The sequence below is a fragment of the Petromyzon marinus genome, chromosome 60, assembly GCF_048934315.1.
Source record: "Petromyzon marinus isolate PM22_M1 ecotype Great Lakes invasive population chromosome 60, UKy_Petmar_22M1.pri1.0, whole genome shotgun sequence".
NCBI classification, from domain to species: Eukaryota; Metazoa; Chordata; class Hyperoartia; order Petromyzontiformes; family Petromyzontidae; genus Petromyzon; species Petromyzon marinus.
In genome coordinates, this window is record NC_133726.1 from 2,660,099 (window position 1) to 2,681,779 (window position 21,681).

At 55.9% G+C, this 21,681-nt stretch overlaps 2 protein-coding genes across 7 annotated transcripts in view; both read right to left on the reverse strand.

Annotated features, from left to right (window-relative positions):
* Positions 1 to 21,681, reverse strand: part of AFDN (afadin, adherens junction formation factor) — a 168,030-nt gene that overhangs the window by 21,766 nt on the left and 124,583 nt on the right. For all 6 annotated transcript variants that reach the window (XM_076053262.1, XM_076053260.1, XM_076053258.1 and 3 more), the window contains 9 exons: positions 10,471 to 10,536; positions 10,136 to 10,209; positions 9,358 to 9,479; positions 8,325 to 8,534; positions 7,174 to 7,265; positions 5,252 to 5,377; positions 2,905 to 3,647; positions 2,171 to 2,600; positions 975 to 1,076 (listed from right to left, as the gene is read on the reverse strand). In XM_076053262.1, the coding sequence (XP_075909377.1) occupies positions 975 to 1,076; positions 2,171 to 2,600; positions 2,905 to 3,647; positions 5,252 to 5,377; positions 7,174 to 7,265; positions 8,325 to 8,534; positions 9,358 to 9,479; positions 10,136 to 10,209; positions 10,471 to 10,536 (1,965 nt within the window). The remainder of the gene's footprint in view (positions 1 to 974; positions 1,077 to 2,170; positions 2,601 to 2,904; positions 3,648 to 5,251; positions 5,378 to 7,173; positions 7,266 to 8,324; positions 8,535 to 9,357; positions 9,480 to 10,135; positions 10,210 to 10,470; positions 10,537 to 21,681) is intronic.
* On the reverse strand, positions 5,933 to 7,085 carry LOC142905959 (uncharacterized; the record flags this gene model as incomplete). The annotated part of the gene is made up of 1 exon (XM_076053203.1): positions 5,933 to 7,085. A coding segment is annotated over one exon (1,119 nt), but the record flags the coding sequence as incomplete, so codon positions are not given.

The following is a 21,681-nucleotide window of genomic DNA, read 5'->3' on the forward strand; positions in this document are numbered from 1 at the left end:
CGCGAAAGAAGTTCAACGTCCACGTACGTACAAAGGGGGGCGGCTGAATCTGGCTCAGGGGGGCCAAGCAAGCGCAAGGAGTTTCGGGGGGGCCGACGACGCCGTGAGGAGGCGGCGGGGGGGGGGAGGGGAGGGGGGGGGAGGGTGTAAAGAAAAGCAGCCTGGGGCCCGTCCTGACTCGCGGCGGCCCCTGGTTTGGCACGGCCCCGGCACGGCTCAGATGTGCCAGTGGAAAAAAAGCAAGAGCTTTGCCGTTACAACCTGCGTCGAGGTTTGGACGTTTGGACGGCGATTCACTTTCCTTTCCCGTTCTGAGGGCTCCGGGGTGGCTAGAAGACGGTAACTACCTCGTCTGATATGCAGAAGGCCGTGGGGGTTCGATCCCGACCCTGACGATGCCTGCTGTATATTTGGAGTCTGCGTGTGTCTCTCTCTCATCATCATCACGGTGGCTAGGAGGTGTTAACTTCCTCACCTGGTATGCAGGGAGTTGTGGGTCCGATCCCAAACCTAACGATGCCTGGAGTGTATTTGGAGTGTGTGCGTGTCTCTCTCTCTCCACGTGGACGTGTGGATATTTCTCCGGCTCCTCCGGTTTTTCCCTCCATTTGTAGAATCAACAACACGCGTTCAGGCTATTTGGCTGCTATAATTTCCATATGATGGCGGTAAGCCACTTTCGTTGAGCTATCACTTGTGGCCAGGTCGCTTCTGAAAAAAGCTACGCACCACAGTGAGCCTTCCCTGGTAAAATAAAAAAATGGCTTCGTCTTTAAACTTTTAAATAGCACGCGCGCCACCGTGCCACGCAACATCACCTCCCGTCCAGTGGCACACTGTGGGGGGAGACTTACCCCCACCGCCCCCCACCCCCCCCGCTCCCAAACTATTTCCACGTTTTCCGACGAGTCGCACGACCCGAGCGAGATTGCCGAATCGGGAGAGCGGAGCGACAGACGGGGCAAGGGAACTACCTGCAGCACACGCGTCTCCTCCTCATGCCTTTGCTGCTGCTGCTGCTGCTGGTGGTGGTGGAAGTCTCCTGTCTGCTGGTGCTGCCACGGCAGAGGCTTTTCCTGCGTTCCCGCGAGAGAGGGCCGGACCCCAATGGCGTTGACACACCCCGGGCGGAGAAAATAATAAAAAGTAAATAAGACGCGCGTTCGTAACGTTGGCGAGCGATCAAGCGCTGCCGCGCAAACCTCCCTCGCTCATACGACGGGCGTCTCCTCTCGCTCGCATTGCACCATGTAACGCGATTTTTGTCCCCGGGAAGTAAGTGTTATTTCTTAATTGCTTATGCCTGAAAAGAATAGAAAATGGCTATTGTTATTCCCCACAAACTTTGCTTGTGTGACCAGGACTTTATGTTGTAGGAATGACACAAATGCGCACCGCGTTTTCTCATTTGACAATAGGTAAATTTCAAAATATCACTGTTCTGGTCACAATCAGGAAATAACACTACCCAGGAACAAAACAAAGTTTTTGTTACACAGTTAATTATTTAAGGGGCGCCACTGTGGTGAGATGTTAACTCCCTCGCCCGGTATGCAGGTCACGTGGATCTTTTCCGACCCTGACGCCTGCTATCTATTTGGAGTTTGCCCGTCTCTCTCTCTCTCTCTCGCAGTGGTCGCGTTGATTTTTCTCCGGGACCTCCGGTTATTCCCCCTCCACGTTTAGAACCCGACGTCACGGGTCTAGAGTGTTTGGCTGCCACAAATTTTCACGCGACGGCAAGCCCCCTTCCTTGAGCAACCATTTGCGATCTGAAAGAAAGCTGCACAGCTCAATGGGGCCTTACACCATGCTAATTTTTTATGCTAATTCCTTTGTCAAGGCACCTTGTTTCCTCGCACAGACAGCTTAAAGGTCCGCGGTCTGAGCGTTGGCTGCGTTTCGCTCCAGCGCCGTCCTCGAGACGGCCCGATCCCTTCACCTGACGAAGGCCGCTTGTGTTGTGGCCGAAACGTCGTGCTTTTTGTCGTTTTATTTTTTTTACCCACGTGGTGACTTTTTACCGAATAGAACCGAAGAGTATGGATCCTTGCAGGAAAACTCTACAAAATGGAAATCGTTTCATTCGCTTAAACAGCATCAGTTTCCGTGCACGGCTCCGTCTCCGCGTCCCCGCGTCCGCGTCCGCGTGCGCGACGTTCACCCGCACCGTCTGCTTCTGCCCGGCCGCCGGCGCCCCGACCCCAGTGCCTCCTCCGTCTCCGTCTCCGTCGTCCCTCTCTTCGTAGTCGTCGTCGTCGTCGTCGTCGTCGTCCCCGCGCCGGCGCAGCGACACCTCCTGCACGCGCCGCTGGAACTCGCGCTCCAGCAGCAGCTTGCGCAGCCGGTCGCTCTCCTCGGGCAGCAGCTGGTGCTGCGGGCGCGACTGCAGCGCCGCTATCTCCCGCTCGAGCATCTCCAGCTGCTGCTGCTGCCGCTGCTTCTCCTGGCGCTCGCGGGCGTCGCGCGCCCACGGCGACGGCGACAGCTGCGGCGAGCCGCTCGCGCCCTCCTCCTCGCCGGTGCCCGCGGGGGGGGGCACGAGGAAGTGCAGGTCGTGGCGCTCGATGGTGCGCGGCTGCGACTGGGGGCGCAGCTCCCTGAAGGAGAGGGAAGAGGAAGGCGGGTGGGGCGGGGCGGGGCGGGGGGGGCGAGTTGGCATTTGACCACGCGTGACGCTGGGCAGCAACGTTGACAGAACCGGCAGCACGGAGCACCAGCACCACCGATAGTTGCGCTAACAGCACGGACGGCGGCGGCAGCAGCAGCAGCAGCAGCAGCGATAGAACCAGCAGGATGGGGCAGCAATGAGCGTGACGCCAGGGGCAGCATTCCGCCACGTGCAAACAAAACATCGAAAAAATCCCCAAGGAGCCGAGCGCTGTGGTGGGGGTGAGACATCACCTGATGATCGTCTCTCCCTGCGGCGGCAGCGCCGGCCTTTCGTGTGGCCTCACCGCCGCCCCCGTGCTTGCGCCGCCGCCGCCGCTCCCGGCGCCGCCGCCGCCGGGAGCGGCGGCCCCCGCCGCTTTCCTGCGCCGCTGGCGCTCGCGCTCCTCCTCCAGCCGAGCCTTCTCCGCCTCGTACCAGCGCAGCTGCTCCTCGCGCTTGCGCTCCGCGTCGGGCCCCGCGTCGCCGCCGTAGCCGGGCGACGGCAGCGACGGCGACGAAAGCGACGACAGCGACGAGGACGTGCCGCCGCCGCCGCCGCCGCCGCCGCCGCCCATCCCGCCCATCCCGTGCAGGGCGGACGCCGGCGGCGGAGGCGGCGGCGGCGGCGGGAGGTCGCGCGACTCGGGGCCGTACCCCGGCGGGTACCGCGTCGGCGGGGGCGGCGGCGGGAGGCCTCCCTGCTGGCCGCCGCCGCCGCCGTGCTTTGCCGGCGGCGCGCCGACGACGACGGGCGTCTTCCAGCGGCCCGGCCCCGTCTTGGCGGAGGCGGCGCCGCCCACGGCGATGCCGTACTGCGGCGCGCGGGCCGGCGGCGCCAGCTGCTCGTGGCTGGACGAGGAGGCGGAGGAGGAGAGGAGCGAGGAGGGCGGCTGCTGGCGCCGCGCTTGCTGCGGCCCGTGGTGGTGCGGCGGCAAAGGCGCCCCCGCACGGTAGGGGCGGTCTCGCCGAAGCTCCTCCTCGGAGTGCGCCGCTCTCTGCATGACGGAGGGCGGGAGGAGGAGAGGTTGCGGTGGACACGTGTGGTGGTTGGGGTGGTGGTGATGATGATGGTGGTGGTGGTGGTTGTGGTGATGATGGTGGTCGTTGTGGTGATGGTGGTGGTGGTGGTGGTTGTTGGAGGTGCTGCTGCTGAACCTGGAGCGTGCCACAAAATACCCAGCACCTGCCTGGGTATTTTGTGCTACCAAACACTCCGCCCCCTCTGCTCCCCATTGGTGATAGAGCAGTTGCTGTCCGGAAGCTACATGGTCTGTCGCTCCGCACGAAGCTTCGAGTCTTTTTGGTCACAGCCATGCCCTCCCTACTCTATGCTTGTGAAACGTGGACCCCCTCTAATGGAATATCTGCGCTGGTTAGAAACATTCAGGCTGGAATGCCTACGAACCACCCTGGATTTAACCAGTCTGGATTGTGTGAGGAGCTCGCAAATCCTTGATCTGGACACATTCCCATCAGTGGGCTCCTCCGGCAGGCAAGGCTGCACTGGCTGGGTAATGGAGCCCACATGCCCAGCCACCGCATGCCCAAGCAGTTTCTGTCTGGCTGGGGGGCTAAACGGGCATGACATGGGCTGAGTGGACTTCCGGAGACTGGTACCAGCGGTGTCAAGATCGGCCTCTGTGGAGGAGGCTCGTGAAGGACGCTGCTGGGCAGTTGGAGGCAGTCGCCCTCCAGCAACAACGGAGGGCAGAGGGGTGACGCTCACAACGAGCGGAGCGCCGGACGGCTAAAATGCAGCAAGTTGGCACAGTAGTGGGTACAGCTGGTGTGCATCTACCGGTCATCTCAGTCAGCCAACCCATGGCACCGGGGTTTGTCCCGACACTTCACGTGGCCTCAAAGTGCACCTGGCCTGGCACAGGCGCTGTGGTCACGTCACTATCACTTAGTGGCGAATGGAGGGTGTTGGTATTGGTGGTGGTTGTGGTAATGATGGCAGGTGGTATTCGTGGTGCTGCTGGTGGTTGTGGTGCTGGTGGTTCCCGCTCACGGCCAACACCAGTGACAATAATCTGAAAAGAGTCCTGGGCCTCTCCAAGGTCGACTCAGCCTCAAATGAGTACCCGGTGTGGTGTGTAGTAAACATCGCCACCGGGGAGGACAAAGGCAGCCAGCAGTGGTGCTGGCCACCCACCCCCTCGTGTGCCATGCCGGCCCTTCAGAGGTGCCACTCGCGAACAGCACTTGCCCCAACAGGCTGAGATCAGTGATCTCAGCCTAACAAGCTCCGTGCCAACCAGGCCTGGCCACACGAGCTGTGGTTACGTCACCGTGGCGGTGTTGGTACGCTGCTGTTGTTGTTGCTGCTGCTGTATTTATGCTTGCTGAACTTCTTTCGCACCATACATAGCCAACTGTGGTAACTGAAGGTGCGTGGGGGGAAGGACAACAAAACTAAACACAAAAAGCAATTATAAAGAAATCCGTTTTCAATTTTAGAGCCGAGTGGCTAACACCAGTGGCAATGTTTACACACCCTACGCACCAGGCACTCATTTGAGGCAGAGTTGACCTAGGGCAGGCCCAGGACCGGTTCAGATAATCGTCACCTGCTGCTGCTGCTGCGGTGGTGTCTCACCTGCATGCTGGAGGCCGCCCAGGCGGGGGAGCTGTCCGCGGGCGGGGGTGGCAGCGTGCTGTACTCGCGGGCGTAAGTGGCTGTGGGCACCGGGTAGGCCTCGAGCGACGGCGGAGATGGACTCTCCTGCACATGGCACGCACGCAACGGCACACACGCACGGCACACGCAATGGCACACAGACACGGAACACACGCACGGAACACGCACGACACAAAAAAAGACAAAGATCCCCCGTATAGCCTTAACAGACTGTAGGGGCAAGTGCTGTTAGCGAGCACCTATGAAGGCCGGAACGGTACACGAGGGGGTGGGTGGCCAGCACCACGCCCGACCGCCTTTGTCTCCCTAGTGGCAATGTTTACACACCGCACCAGGTACTCATTTGAGGCTGAGTCGACCTAGGGGAGGCCCGGGACCGGTTCAGATAATCGTCACTGGTGTTGGCCGTGAGCGGGAATCGAACCCGGGTCGCCAGGTACATAGCGCTGCGCGCTAACCGCTACACTATCGTGTGTGTCGTTGCACGACACGCACGCAACGACACACACGCACGACACACACGCAACAGCACACACGCACGGAACACGCGCACGGAACACGCGCACGGAACACGCGCACGGAACACGCGCACGGAACACGCGCACGGAACACGCGCACGGAACACGCGCACGGCACGGACGTCAGGTAGGCGCGAGGTGCAGTCTCGACAAGGTTACTGTAGCCAGGTGAGAACTCGTGGAACCGGGGTAGGGGTGTCAGAGTCAGTGCATGAGTGGATAGGCGGGTGAGCGGAGCGGTCGGTGGATGGGTGGGTAGGTGGGTAAGCAAAGTGAGCGGGGACGAGTGAGTGCGTGACATCAAGGGTGAGATGACGAGGAGGACTTTGTGGTAAAGAAATGCGAGCAGGTGCTGGACGACGAGGTGATGGGTGACGAGGTGACGGGTGACGAGGTGACGGGTGACGAGGTGATGAGGTGATGGGTGACGAGGTGATGGGTGACGAGGTGATGGGTGACGAGGTGATGGGTGACGAGGTGACGGGTGACGAGGTGCAGGGTGACGAGGTGCAGGGTGACGAGGTGCTGGGTGACGAGGTGATGAGTGACGAGGTGATGGGTGACGTGGTGATGGGTGACGAGGTGCAGGGTGACGAGGTGACGGGTGACGGGTGACGAGGTGCAGGGTGACGAGGTGCAGGGTGACGAGGTGCAGGGTGACGTGGTGATGGGTGACGAGGTGCTGGGTGACGAGGTGATGGGTGACGTGGTGATGGGTGACGTGGTGATGGGTGACGAGGTGCAGGGTGGCGAGGTGCTGGGTGACGTGGTGATGGGTGACGAGGTGCTGGGTGACGAGGTGCAGGGTGACGAGGTGCTGGGTGACGAGGTGCTGGGTGACGAGGTGCTGGGTGACGAGGTGCAGGGTGACGAGGTGCTGGGTGACGAGGTGCTGGGTGACGAGGTGCAGGGTGACGAGGTGATGGGTGACGAGGTGCTGGGTGACGAGGTGCTGGGTGACGAGGTGCTGGGTGACGAGGTGCAGGGTGACGAGGTGCAGGGTGACGAGGTGCTGGGTGACGAGGTGCTGGATGACGAGGTGATGAGTGACGAGGTGCAGGGTGACGAGGTGATGGTTGACGAGGTGATGGGTGACGAGGTGATGGGTCATGTGGTGATGAGTGACGAGGTGCAGGGTGACGAGGTGCAGGGTGACGAGGTGCAGGGTGACGAGGTGCTGGGTGACGAGGTGCTGGGTGACGAGGTGCTGGGTGACGTGGTGATGGGTGACGAGGTGCAGGGTGACGAGGTGCTGGGTGACGTGGTGATGAGTGACGAGGTGCAGGGTGACATGGTGATGAGTGACGAGGTGCTGGATGACGAGGTGCTGGCTGACGAGGTGCAGGGTGACGAGGTGCTCACCTCTGCTTTGAGGTTGCCAGTCGACACCGACTGGACCCTGCAGGCCGGGGCGCCGGGGTACACGGGGCGGAGACTGCCGCTGTCGGGCGAGTCTGTGGGGGAAGACAAACGACGGACGAGTTCGAAGGAGGATGGAACCCCAACGAGGTGGCTCAGCAACACGTGGCAATGGACAGCAGTCGCCAAGCACTCTAAACGCACCACGTTGATTCTAAACGTGGAGATAAAAACCGGAGGACCCGGAGAAAAATCCACGCGACCACCGTGGCAAGATCTCACTGCCGCAGACAGACAGGCAACACGAGACCAACGGTGCAAAAGCACCGTAACCTCTTGAGCGCTACGGCGTGGTCTCTGACGGCGACGGCGTGGTCTCTGACGGCGTGGTCTCTGACGGCGTGGTCTCTGATCGCTACGGCATGGTCTCTGATCGCTACGACGTGGTCTCTGACGGCGTGGTCTCTGATCGCTACAGCGTGGTCTCTGACGGCGTGGTCTCTGATCGCTACAGCGTGGTCTCTGACAGCGTGGTCTCTGATCGCGATGGCGTGGTCTCTGATCGTGACGGCGTGGTCTCTGACGGCGTGGTCTCTGATCACGACGGCGTGGTCTCTGATCGCGACGGCGTGGTCTCTGATCGTGACGGCGTGGTCTCTGACGGCGTGGTCTCTGATCGCGACAGCGTGGTCTCTGATCGCGACGGCGTGGTCTCTGATCGCGACGGCGTGGTCTCTGATCGCGACGGCGTGGTCTCTGATCGCGACGGCGTGGTCTCTGATCGTGACGGCGTGGTCTCTGACGGCGTGGTCTCTGATCACGACGGCGTGGTCTCTGATCGCGACGGCGTGGTCTCTGATCGCGACGGCGTGGTCTCTGATCGTGACGGCGTGGTCTCTGATCGTGACGGCGTGGTCTCTGATCGCGACGGCGTGGTCTCTGATCGTGACGGCGTGGTCTCTGATCGCGACGGCGTGGTCTCTGATCGCGACGGCGTGGTCTCTGATCGCGACGGCGTGGTCTCTGATCGCGACGGCGTGGTCTCTGATCGTGACGGCGTGGTCTCTGATCGTGACGACGTGGTCATTGATCGCGACGGCGTGGTCTCTGATGGCGTGGTCTCTGACCGCGACAGCGTGGACGCGCCCACTCACGCGCGACGTTGGGGGTAGAGCGGTGGTCTGCGCGGTTCTTCACGAGCCGATCGTCGCCGTGAGTGGCTGCGCCCTGCTGTTCCTGCAGCTGCTGGGCGTCGGTGTGGGTCTCCGCCGGCTCTTCTGGACTGTCGGGACGCGCCGAGCCGCGGTACAACTCCAGCCCCTCGCTCTTGGGCCTAGCCTTGCCACCGGTGCGATGGTCAGATCCTGCGACGCATGCACACGCGCGCGCACACACACGCACACAACGATCCCCCCGTGTAGCCTAAACAGACTGTAGGGGCAAGTGCTGTTAAGCGAGCACCTATGAAGGCCATGCACGCACACACACACACACGCACACAGACGCGCATACACGCGCACACGCACACAAAGATCCCCCGTATAGTCTTTAACAGACTGTTGGGGCAAGTCCTGTTAGCGAGCACCTATGAAGGCCGGCACGGCACACGAAGGGGTGGCTGGCCAGCACCACGCCCGGCCTCCATTGTCTCCCTAGTGGCGATGTTTTACACACCGCACCAGGTACTAATTTGAGGCCGAGTCGACCTAGGGGAGGCCCGGCACCGGTTAAAATAACCGTCACCGGTGGTGTTGGCCGTGAGCAGGAATCGAACTCGGGTCGCCGGGTTCGTAGAGCAGCGTGCGTTAACCCGCTACCACTACGTCATCAATTAAAAAAAAATATATTATCCGTACCGAGGATCCCACAAGGCCATGCGGGAGGGGGCGTGGCACAGTTTGGCGCCAGCTATCGTAGAGCGTGGTCGTGTTGCTACGGTTCACTGCGGTTGAGTGAAATGTCTTTAAAAACCAGCGGCGCTACGCCCCTCGAAATAAATTGAACACCGAGCCGCTCGGGGCGTTCCGAGATTCGGGATCTTTGTCCTCTTTGTGAGCTCCCTGCGCGCGCACCCACTGCACTCTCTGTGTGTACCCACCACCTCTGTGTGCTCTCTGTGTGTGTGCTCTGTGTGTGTGTGCTCTCTGTGTGTGTGCTCTATGTGTGTGTGTGTGTGTGCGCGCCCACCTCTGTGCTGTGTGGTGGGCGAGGGCTCGTTGAGCAGGGTGGCCAGGCCGTGGTAGATGGCTCCCTGCTTGGCGATCTCCAGCGTCACCACCGAGCCGGTGCGTGTCATCAGCTCGGCCGCCCTGCGCGCGATGCGTTGATGTTATCGTCACATCATCCGTCGTAGTCATCAACTCGTCATCGACAGAAATAATCACGAGCATCACGAGCATCGCAATCATCATTGCCACATTACCAACGTGACCATCATCTCGTCATAAAAATCGTCATTATCATCATCGTCGTCATTGTTGTCATCAACGAAATAATCACGAGCATCACGATCATCACGATCATCATTGCCACATTATTAACACAATCATCACGTTGTCACGAAGATCGTCGTCGTCAGCGTCCCATACGAACTGTGACCACGTTACGTCCAGTTTTAATTGGCGTTGTGTTGACACAAGACGGTCCATTCGGAAGTCTCGCAGAGCAGTGCAGCCCATCTCGTTAGAGTGTCTGAGCGAGTGTGTGTGGGTGTGTGGGTGCACCTAGCCTGGCACAGGCACCGTGGGTAACGTCGCCGCTACTTAGTGGCGAACGGCAGTTGCTGTTGTCTGGGCAAGTGGGTGAGAGAATCGGTGACAGTGAGCATTTGAGCGAGTGAGTGTGTGAGCGAGTGTGTGCGCGCGCGAGTGAGTGTGTGTGCACGAGTGAGTGTGTGTGCACGAGTGAGTGTGTGCACGAGTGAGTGCGAGTGTGTGCGATTGTGAACGAGTGAGTGAGACGGCACCTCTCTTGAGAAAGGCCGACCAGGCTGTTCCCATCAACGCTGAGCAGCTGATCCCCAGCTGCCAATCGCCCGTCCTACACAAGCACAAAGACAAAGATCACCGGCAAAGCCTCTACTGAACGTTGGGGCAAGTGCCGTTAGCGAGCAGCACCTATGAAGGCCGGCACGGCGCAACGAGTGGGTGGGTGGCCAGCACCACTCCCGACCGCCTTTGTCTCCCCAGTGGTGACGTTCACACACCGCGCACCAGGCACTCATTTGAGTCCGAGTCGACCTAGGGGTGAGGGGCCCGGGACCGGTTCAGATAATCGTCTGGGGATCGAACCTGAACTGACCTGGTCAGCAGCGCCGCCTTTGACCACCGACTTGATGTAGATTCCCAGCTTGTCCAAACCGGCACCCTGCGAGCAGGAGAGAGGGCGACATCGCGAGCGGGTTGAGTGCTGTTAGCGAGCACCCTACTAATAAGGCTGACACTACAGCAGGGTAATTGGAGAATGCAGCACAACGCCGAAGGTCCCCCCCCGTGTAGCCCTCAGAGGCTGTCGGGGGCAAGTGCTCGTTAGCAAACAGCACCGATTAAGGCGGATACTACAGCTGGGAAACTGGGAATTGCAGCGCAAAGACAAAAATGCCCCGTGCAGCCTACAAAGGCTGTCGAATCCACGCCTCCTGTATACCAGGCGGAGTAGTCAACATCTCGCCCGCGACACCGCCGGCAGGAAAAGGGCCATCCACTAGAGCGAACTGTATTTGGCCTTCTCTTCCACGTCGACCGGGTTCTGTTGCCGCAAGGGGGATGGGAGTGCCCACACTTTAGCGCACCGCCGCAACGTGGCCTGCCGATCCGTAGAGCAAAACTGCCCAGGGCGGGACCCTTTAACGCGCTGCCACCGGGAGTGTGATAGAGGTGGCGGCGGCGGTGGGTGGGTGGGTGGTGCGAGGGGATCTTCTTTTACATTCATTTTTATTGGAGGCAGCGTGCGAGGCCCCGTTACATCACCACATTGTGACGCACGTACGCACGCACACACACACGTATGCGCGCACACACACACATGTACACAAAGATCCCCCTTATAGCCTGAACAGACTGTTGGGGCAAGTGCTGTTAGCGAGCACCTATGAAGGCCAGCACGGCACACGAGGTAGTGGGTGGCCAGCACCACGCCCGGCCGCCTTTGTCTCCCCAGTAGCAATGCTTACACTCCCCGCACCAGGTACTCATTTGAGGCCGTGTCGACCTAGGGGAGGCCCAGGACCGGTTCAGATAATCGTCACTGGTGTTGACCGTGAGCGGGAATCGAACCCGTGTCGCCGGGTTCGTAGCGCGGCGCGCTAACAGCTACACCACCGCTTCCCCGCGTAAACGCACACACGTAGAACACACACCGTCAATATAGGCCAAGCCATGAAAATTAAGAATGGGTGTTTATCCTTCCTGCGATGAAATAGGGGGGTGTTAAGATGTTCAAACATCAAATAGATTCCTTTTGCAAGGAATCAAGTCTGCACAGACCACACACAAGGCACTCGCGTTTTTGCATGCACACAAAACATTATCTGATAATGTGTGCGTTGTCTTTTGAGCAGGGGGGAGATGTAGAAAGATGGGGAAACAGGCTCACTGCCCCCCCAAACCATATTGGGTGAGGGGGGGGGGGGTGCCGAGGGGGTCCCCACTGAAAAGAGAAAGGGTGACTTTTGTTTTTAAAGTAAGGAAGAAGGGGTGACAACAAGGGGCAGCGCGAGAGGGGTGTAACCCGAAACACGGCTGGCACAAAGAAAATAAAAAGTAATGTTAATTTTTTTATCAACACGCTTTCATGAAATGTACCGTACTAGTAATGGAAGAACTCCACGACTCCAGGAAGTGGCCCCGAAGTTTGCCACAACGTAAGGGGACCGTGGGCAATTACAGCCAACGTCGGTTGAGCGTGGACAATTAGACCCAAGCCGAAACATAACATAAAAAAGTTTGTTTAAAAATGTTTTTCTTTTATTTTTTGTATGATAGAATATCGTATTGTCATCGGTATGACATAAGTATATCAAGTTTGCAGTCGATACCACATTGGGAAGTGGGTTAAAATTGAGTTACAAGATTTGAGGATACAACAACGACAACAACAACAACAGACAGAGCGAGTTAAATAAAAGCGTGTAAAAAACATAAGAGGTGACATTAAACGGGAATTTTTTGGTATTTCCACCCCTCCGGCTCCAGTCTAATCTGCAGCGGCTGTGCCCTCTTAAGTCCTTGTTTCACGGTGAGGGGATTAAAAAAAAAACACACACACACAGCTGCTCGATAAAATCTTGACTTAAAAGCTTTCGTGACTGCAAGGAATTCATAAATCTTTGGCTCTTTCGGTAAAGTCACGGAGAACAAAAAAAAAATTAACAAAAAAATTTGTCCTACGTTGTTTCAACTGCCAGTGGCCCGGAGATGGGGGTCTAACCGGTAAACCCTCTCGCGGTTGCGAGGTCAGTGCGTTACCAAGAAAAAAAAACCCCCTTACGGCGCCGCCTTCTATAAACAGATCGCCGCCGTGTGAATTTGTCGCTCGTAAAATAATGCTAGCTGATACACGCGCACACACGCACACACACAATGTTACGAACGTAAATTTAAAAAAATGTTTTGGGGCTCCGAATTAAAGACGGCTTCTGCCCTCTATAAAACGGTAAAAGGTCAAAGCTACAAAATGTCAGGATCACGTCGCCGTAAATACGCCACGCTACGCTTGAGCTGGTGACCGGCGGAGGAGGGGTTGGGGCGTGATTTAAGGGCGTTGGTCTCGGGTGTGGGCAAGCGGAGGGGCTGACCATACTTCACCACGCTGGTCAGCGTGGGTTGGTGTCGGAAGCACATGTGATCTCGCCAGTCGCCAATTACTCGACTGGCGATGGGTGCCCCCCGATGCAGCACATCTACTCGGGTCTACAGCATGAAAATAATAATTATTACCGCAATTATCATAATTGTTTATAATTATTCTAATAGTACCGGAGTGGCAGCCCAACAATGGAGTGTTCCAGGGGACATCCACCGAGGCGACGGAGCGATGAAATCAGCTGTGGTGCAGGTGACGGATCGATTGTTGCGTCGCAGGATCGTTGGGGGGTGGCGGTGGCCTGGGAGGCCCTCATCCAGCAGTGGACTGACCAACAATGAACGAATGTACACGCGGTAGATCAACAACAACAACCGCCATTCGCCACTAAGTGGCGGTGACGTCACCACGACGCTTGTGCCAGGCCACGTGCACCTTGAGGCCACGTGAAGTGTCGAACGCCCGCTAGCAGGAGGTCACGGGGCAGACCCAGCAGGTGCCACGGGTCGACTGACTGAGATGACCGAGCGGTAGATCACCCCCCCCCACCAACCCTCCCACCCATCCATCCATTTCTCTACCCATCCACGTCTCCACCACCCATCCATGCCCCCACCACCCACCGTTAAACATGACAAATGTACGTACTGTAGCAATGGTGATCGCACTGTGCTATGAAACCAGTGACCCCACACTTTGCTTCCCGGCCACCTCTAACAGCGGCAGTGAGTGATGTCTCAGCCACCGGTCCCCCCCACTCCCCTACCCTTCACCAACTACACACTGACCAGCGTGGTGAAGTATGCCCCCCCCCCCCCCTGCCCCGTGACCGCCGGGGCATCGTGCGACCTTCACGCAAGCTTGACACAAAGCACTGTAACTGCACTTGCAAGTCCCTCGTTCAACGCGCTAGCAGTAGGCGACATACCTATCAACCCCTATGTGTTGACAAGCATGCTACAACACTACACATTACACTACGACATACCTGTCAACCCCCTATCAGAGCCTCCCTTATTACAGACCAATGCAGACTTTATTGGTCACCCCGTGGCCCTTATACAAAAATCTCAACGTTCATCCAATAAAGTCCCATCACGACGGGGGAAAACACACAAACGAATGAGACAAAAACATTTTGTTGCCCGTATCGCAACGGCTTCCACGCCACATGGACCCGCTGAGGGTAACGCCACCACCGTGTTACCGTTTCACTACGCGTACCGTATCCCCGTACCGTTTCAGCGGCGCAGCTCAAAGAGGTAGGTCGCCGTTATGTGACGGCGCGCGCTCTCCCGCGCGATAACGGCGTCCGTTGCCACGTTATATTAGAGGCGCCGCGTTGCCGAGATGTTAACTACCTCGCCTGGTGTACGGGAGCTCGCGGATTCAATCCCGACCGTGACGCGTGTACAGTTGGCGTTTGCGTGCGTCTCTCTCTCTCTCTCTCCCCGTGGTCGAGCGGATTTTTCTCCGGGTCCTCCGGTCTTTCCCTCCACGTTCAGAATCGACGTCACGCGTTTAAGGGCATTTCGGCTTCCGCCAAGAATTTCCACACGACGGCGATGAGCCACTACTACTACTACGCCGAGCCATCATTAGCGATAGCCGGTTGGTCGCTTCTGCAATAAGAGCTACGCGAGTGAGTGGACCTCTTTACACACCTGGCAAAATTAAAATAATAGTTAAGTTATTTTTGGAGGTTTTTTTTTTTTGACCGCGAGCGCCGAAAGTCAACGTTGGCCACGATGTTTTTGTTCGGGCGGGCGAGGGCGGGGCGGCGGGGTGCAACTCCGGTGGGCGGTGTGAAACGGGGCGAGGGTGGGGCAGTGATGGCGCTCTGCTGCACGGCGCAAAAAGATCTTCCTTCGAGAAGATATATCGGAATCAGAATTTACCGTCTCCGGTAAATTGTGTTAAGATGTTCAAACACCAAATACTGCACTAACCCGCACGTACGTGCGGCCAAAACATGACCCTGTGAAAGGTATCTTATTTGGCGTTTGAACGTCTTAACGCAGCTCCTGTTTGTGTTGCCAGAAGGGGGTAAAAACCCTATTCTTATTTTTAATCATTTTAGATGCTGGGGAAAATGACCCCACAGAATCATCGGAATCTTTGTTTAGACTACAGGAGGAGGAATCTGATGAGCTGCTAAGCTCTTTATCACAGATGTCCGGTATGGGGAGGGGGGCATGGGGATCAACGACTTTACAACACCAAACGACAACAAATAGATAGTTGTGCAAATTTAGATAAGATGGTAAAAGCAAGTCAATAAATGTTAATAAACAATAAATACGTTAAATTGGTTAGTCCGATTTATCAAGATTGGGTAAGCCAGCAGAAACAACAACAACAGTGTCCCAGACCACAGCAAGATAATGCCACAGAGTAGCAGTCCCTCAAAACGACATCACATTAACATTGAAGCATTGATAATACACAGAGTAATGATCAAACTTACACATCACGTGACCTCAAGCAGTGGATTGGTGTCGGACAGCCGCACATTTGCAAACGTAATTTTTAAACCCTGATCATTACCACCCGTGCAAAGTATGGATAGTTAAATTTTAAATGCGCAGTGTAACTGAGGGACTGCTGTGTGCTGTCTTGGTGCGGAGTGCTGCTGCTGTTGTTGTTGTTACTCCGCTGCCTTGCTCCAAGCTTGCATTTGGTGTTGAAAAATGGGCAGAAATTTCTGCACAATTCTGTCTGTCGCCCGATGACCCTGGTTGTGCACCACCAGCGAAACGTCACGGCTACTCGAATTGTAAACGTCGTTGTGGGTTTACTCTCCAGCACGCAACCGGGTTAGCGCTGAAGGACGTTTGGTTTCCTTGACGAACCTTACTGCTAATTGGCTGTGTCTGGGCAGTGGCGAGTTTAACGACACATTTAACGTCGTGAGAATATTATCGCGTTATTTTTAATTCATCAATTTATTATTTTATTCTCATTCTACGTGGTGGTGACTTCACCGAAAGAACCAAATAAGATGAATCCTTGCAGTCACGAAAGCTTTAAATCGAAATTTTAGACGCATTTATATTCACGCCATCCAACCCAGAAAACCTCTATTGTGGATATCGGTCACGAAAGCCTACGTGTTAAACAGGAATGTGCGCGCTGACGCAATTTGAAGTTGTGGCCTTTATTTAATTTCATTCATTTATTTTGAGCTACTTGCTTTCTTACCTTACCCACACTTCGCACTCCTATCATGCGTGTTTTATTGTTTGCTGCTGTAACGTTCTTACCCCGTGCCCCCGACTGGACGTCGGTGGGAAAAAAAAAAATGAGCTTAACAGCTCGGCTTTCCTCCTGCAGTATAAATAACAGATTCTGATTCTGACGTTCGTATTGTGGGTCACAATGGACGCCAAGGGAGGGGGGCTGAGGGAGACGCAGTGGGGCTTGGCCTCCACAGTGTGTGGCTCTCTTTTTTTTTCTCGCCAAACAATAATTTTTTTGTGTCGTCCCCGATGAAAAATGCCACTGGACGAGTCGACCAACACCCCCCACCCCCACCGCCGCAAAGTCGCTGTGACCACACCCCGGCCATGTGAAAATAAAACGAACGCAACAGGAAGAATTCCGCAGCTCCTGTGCACCGATGACACACACACACATCACAAGCGAGCGTTATTCGTCACATTTCACGTTTTGCTTTCATTCGTCAACACGATTAGGCACGCACGTTATCTGGGGCGTTTTGTCACTCTGCTCGTTCAAATGTCCTGGGCGCGAGACTGAGAGCTCAGAGGTGGGCGTTGGTGTGGAGGAGACGTCCACGTATCGAAAAATAAGTTAACATCTCGGTGGGCTTTGGGGCCTGGTTAGGATGGGGATGGTTTTGCTTTATCCGTACCGTCTTTGGGCGATCCTGTTTGCCGTTCCCGCACCTCGCGCTGCCTATCGCGTTTTTGCATTGTTTGGTTGTCGCGAACGTTCTCACCCCGTGCCCCTTACTGGTCATCTGTGAAAAAGAGCTTCACAGCTCATCGGATTCCCACTCCAGTATAAATAAATATTCCGATTCTGACCGCCGAGGAAAGCTAAAGACCGGGGGGGGGGGGGGGTGAATGCGCGCCGGCGAGGGCGGACGTCCACAGCGAAGATGGAGCGATGAAATCTGCCGCGTCGCGGATGCACGCAACGCGAGCCCACGAGGGATCGTGGCGGCTTGGAGGGGGGGGGGGGGAATCTTCCACTCGTCAGCAGCAGCGGATAGATCCTGGCTCACGATGGTAACGCCCAGGGCCTCCCAATGCTTTGCCCGTCGCAAGCGACGCTCCCTTCGCTGCATTGAAATATACTTCAGGAGGGTTACGACACACACATTGGAAAGCATCGCAGAATTACAAGGGGGCGCGCGCCACGGTGGCTAGGAGATGTTAACTGCCTCGCCTGGTGTACAGGAGGTCGCGGGTTCGATCCCGACCCTGACACCTGTTGTATATTTGGAGTTTGCGTGTCTCTCACTCTCATCATTGTCACGGTGGCGAGATGTTAACTACCTCGCCTGGTATACAGGACGTCGTGGTTTCGATCCCGACCGACACCCGCTGTATATTTGGTGTTTGCAGTGTCTCTCACTCTCATCATCGTCACGGTGGCTAGGAGATGTTAACTACCTCGCCTGGGATACAGGAGGTCGTTAATGTATCTCTCTCCCCGTAGTCACGTGGACTGTTCTTGGGGTTCTCCGTTTTCCCCCCACCACATTTAGAATCAACATAACGCAATTAAGAGTATTTGGCTGCTGTTAACGTCTACACAATGATGATGATGATGATAAGCCACTTAGTTGAGCTATCATTTGTGATAGCTCAGTGGGCCCTACCTGGTAAAATTAAATAAATAGTTCGGTATAGTTTAGTTTAGCATTGAGCGTGATCTTTCTTCATCCGAGGAGCAAACATTTAATAGCAATATCACAGCGGAGACAGGCAGACAACGTTCCCACACCTCCGATTAGCACGGTGTTGGCTACATGCGGTGCGACAGAAGTTCAACATACTTCCATGCTCATCGGAGGTGCGGGGGAAGGACAACACACATACAACGTCTAGGTGAGGGGAGGAGGGGTGGCGCCAGTGGTTGGCTCGCTGCTGCGCTACGAACCTCGACAACCTGAACCTGATTCCTGCCCGCATCCAACAACAACGTGAGTGGCAAGCACGACACCTGAACTTCTCCTCCACCCCTCCGCTCCCCCTTTATAGAACAGCCACTGAATTGTGTTTGTTCTCCCTCGGATCCACGTATTCCTCTCTCTCTCTCTCGCTCCATCTCTCTGTCCAGCATGAATGGGTTTTTATTGAGAATTAATGCTTTTTTTTTGCTCATCATTGATGGCAGTTTGTTGTAATGTTGAACTTCTTTCATACCGCATGCAGCCAACCGTTCGTAGCTGTTATTCAACAGCTAATGACGGTGTTACTATTCTACGTGTTTCCTCTCTCTCCGTCTAAGATGAATGAGTGTTTTTTTTTCTTTCGATCATCGATGGGGGGTTTTGCCTGTTGTATGCATGTTGCACTTCTCTTGCGCCCTACGTCATCTTCACCATCATCATCATGGGCAGATAGCCCAAAGGTGCCCACCGCACATCCCGCTGCTTCCACTTTCCCCTCTGCCTTGCCGTGCCGAAACGCTGGCGAAGCGTCCGCATTTTTCCGCCACCAATCTGTTACGTCGTCCTGCCCGTACGCAGCCAACCGTTTAAGTCGCGCTGTTACCCGACAGCTAACCCACCGTGTAACTATTCACATGCCAATTAAAAAAAAACTGGCCATCCGAAAACATTTAATGGGTGCTGTTCTCATCAGGTCCCATGGTTTAAACAAATGCAGCCTCCCAACTCTTAGCATCCACTCATTCCCTCTATACTTGGCCTATTATTTATCCTATGAAGGCCACTCGCACACAAAGAATCCCCCGAATAGTACAGCCTGAGCAGACTTTGGTAGCAAGTGCTGTTATTGAGTAGCACCTAGAGGTAGGTCACCAGCACCACGCCCGACCGCCTTTGTCTCCCCGTTGGCAATGTTTATGACACACCGCAACAGGTACTCATTTTCAGGCAGAGTCGACCTAGGGGAGGCCCAGGATCGGTTCAGATAATCGTCACCGATGTAGATGGCCGTGAGCGGGACTCAAACTCAGGTCTCCGCTGGGTTCGTAGCGCAGCGCGCTAACCGCTACACCATCGCTCCCCACACACACACACACAGAGAGGTATTGATACGGAATGTGTTGAGGGAGTTTTATGTCTCTCCGTGCAAATCCACCTCCGCAGGCCTCCCCCCGCCCGCCACGCTTCTCCGTGCACTTTTCATCTTTTCTTGTTCCGTTGAGTACACGCGCGCACACACACGCACACGGACACACACACGCGCGCACGCACGCACACACGCACACACACGCGCGCACACACACGCGCGCACACACACGCGCACACACACACACGCACACACACACGCGCGCACACACACATGCGCGCACACGCAGGCAAGACGATGGCAGAGGTCTACGACAGCAGAGCGGAAAGAGTGCTTCAGGAATGATGACCTGAGTAACGAAGAGCAACACTGACTGCTGCCCATGTGCCGCTCGACAGGAGACATTTTGCCATCTGCACGCGTTACTAGCTCTGAATGCGAGTTCAAGAGAACTCAGACAGATCCCCCCCCCCTAGGGGTTGATCTTCCACGAAGCTTATGGTCCACCACTAAACGGCATCCACTGCACAAACCGTGGCCGCAGATGCAGATACGCAAACCCCGATGGCACTTTGAGGGCTGAGCGGAGTTCGAAAGAACTCGCCAACAAACACCACCTTGTGAAAGACCCAACGCAGAAGATCCACTGGGTTTAATGTTCCACGGAGGTGCTCATGGATCTACCCCTAAACCACCATCCACCGCACAAACCGTGGCAGCAGCAGATGCGGACACCTGATGCACAAACTTACAGAAACTCTCCCAGCGGTGTGGCGACTGTGGGTCAATCCAGACTAGCACTATCGGCCACGGTACGGTGCGAAAGAAGTTCAACAAACATACGCACAGAACAGATTGTGCAACGTATAACGACGCCGTGCCTCCCAGATTCACAAACACCAAGGAGACACATCACGGCGACACAACTGCTCCACTTACTCCTGACGCGGTTAATCTGGGCTTGACCACCTGAATGTGAAATTGTAGCCGTTGCTCTGAAATCGATATGAGCAGCCGTACGGAAGAAGAGGAAGAAGCAGACTCGCTGAGAGACGTGGATCGTACACGGCCACAGCGGTATGGCACCAACCGTGAGCCGCACGGCATGGGGAGGCTCTCTCATCCAGCAGTGGATCCACGGAGAGACGAGAGTTCAAACTGAAGGGGGAATCCACTAGCGCCGTGGAGGCTAGGAGATGTTAACTACCTTGCTGGGTACACAGGAGGTCGTGGGTTCCATCCCGATCATGACGCCTGCTGTATATTTGAAGTTTGCATGTCTCTCTCTCATCATCATCATCAAGGTGGCTAGGAGATGTTAACTACCTCGCCGGGTATACAGGAGGTCGTGGGTTCCATCCCGATCATGACGCCTGCTGCTGTATATTTGGAGTTTGCGTGTCTCTCTCTCTCATCATCATCACGGTGGCTAGGAGATGTTAACTACCTCGCAGGGTACACAGGAGGTCGTGGGTTCCATCCCGATCATAACACCTGCTGCTGTATATTTGGAGTTTGCGTGTCTCTCTCCCCGTGAGCGCGTGGATTTTCCTCCCGGTCCTCCGGGTTTTCCCTCAACTTTTAGAATCAACGTCACGCGTTTTAGAGTATTTGGCTGCTGCTATAAATTTCCAACACGATGATGATCCCAATTTGTCGAGCTATACGTTCTTTCTAGGGCGCTTCTGACAAAAGAGCTACGTAGCCCAGCGGGCCCTTGGCCAGTAAAAATAAAAAAAAGTTTGATAATGGGGGAAAGTCACCAGCACAGCGGTTGTACTATGGTAAGACCTGCCACCTGCCAAAGGAATGTGGAATGTCCACCCACTTGGGCTCGTGGCTATAAACAGCAGATGAGCACCCTGCAATTAATTGAGAATAAAAACCGCCTACTTTTTTGTCTCGCTACATTACAGAACTAACAATATTTTTATCATATTTCTATTATAAATACCGATCGTACAAAAATACATACTAGGCTGCTGTATTAGTTATACATAACACAGATGAAACACGACAAGATATACCTCGACAAAGATCCCCCCCACCGTGTAGCCTTCACAGACTGTAGGGGCAAGTGCTGTTAGCGAGCACCTATGAAGGCCGGCACGGCACACGATGGGGTGGGTGGCCAGCACCACGCCCGGCCGCCTTTGTCTCCCCAGTGGCGATGTTTTTACACACCGCACCAGGTACTCATTTACGGCTGAGTCGACCTAGGGGGAGGCCGAGGACCGGTTCAGATAACTGCCACTGGTGTTGGCCGTGAGCAGGAATCGAACCCAAGTGCTGTTAGCGAGTAGCGGCACCTATGAAGGCTGGCACAGCACACCCGGCCACCTTTGTCTCCCCAGTGCTGATGCTTTACACACTGCACCAGGTACACAGTATTCATTTAAGTCCACGTCAACCAAGACAAGATCCACTACAACAACAACAACAACCGCCATTCGTCAGTAAGTGGCGGTGACGTCACCGC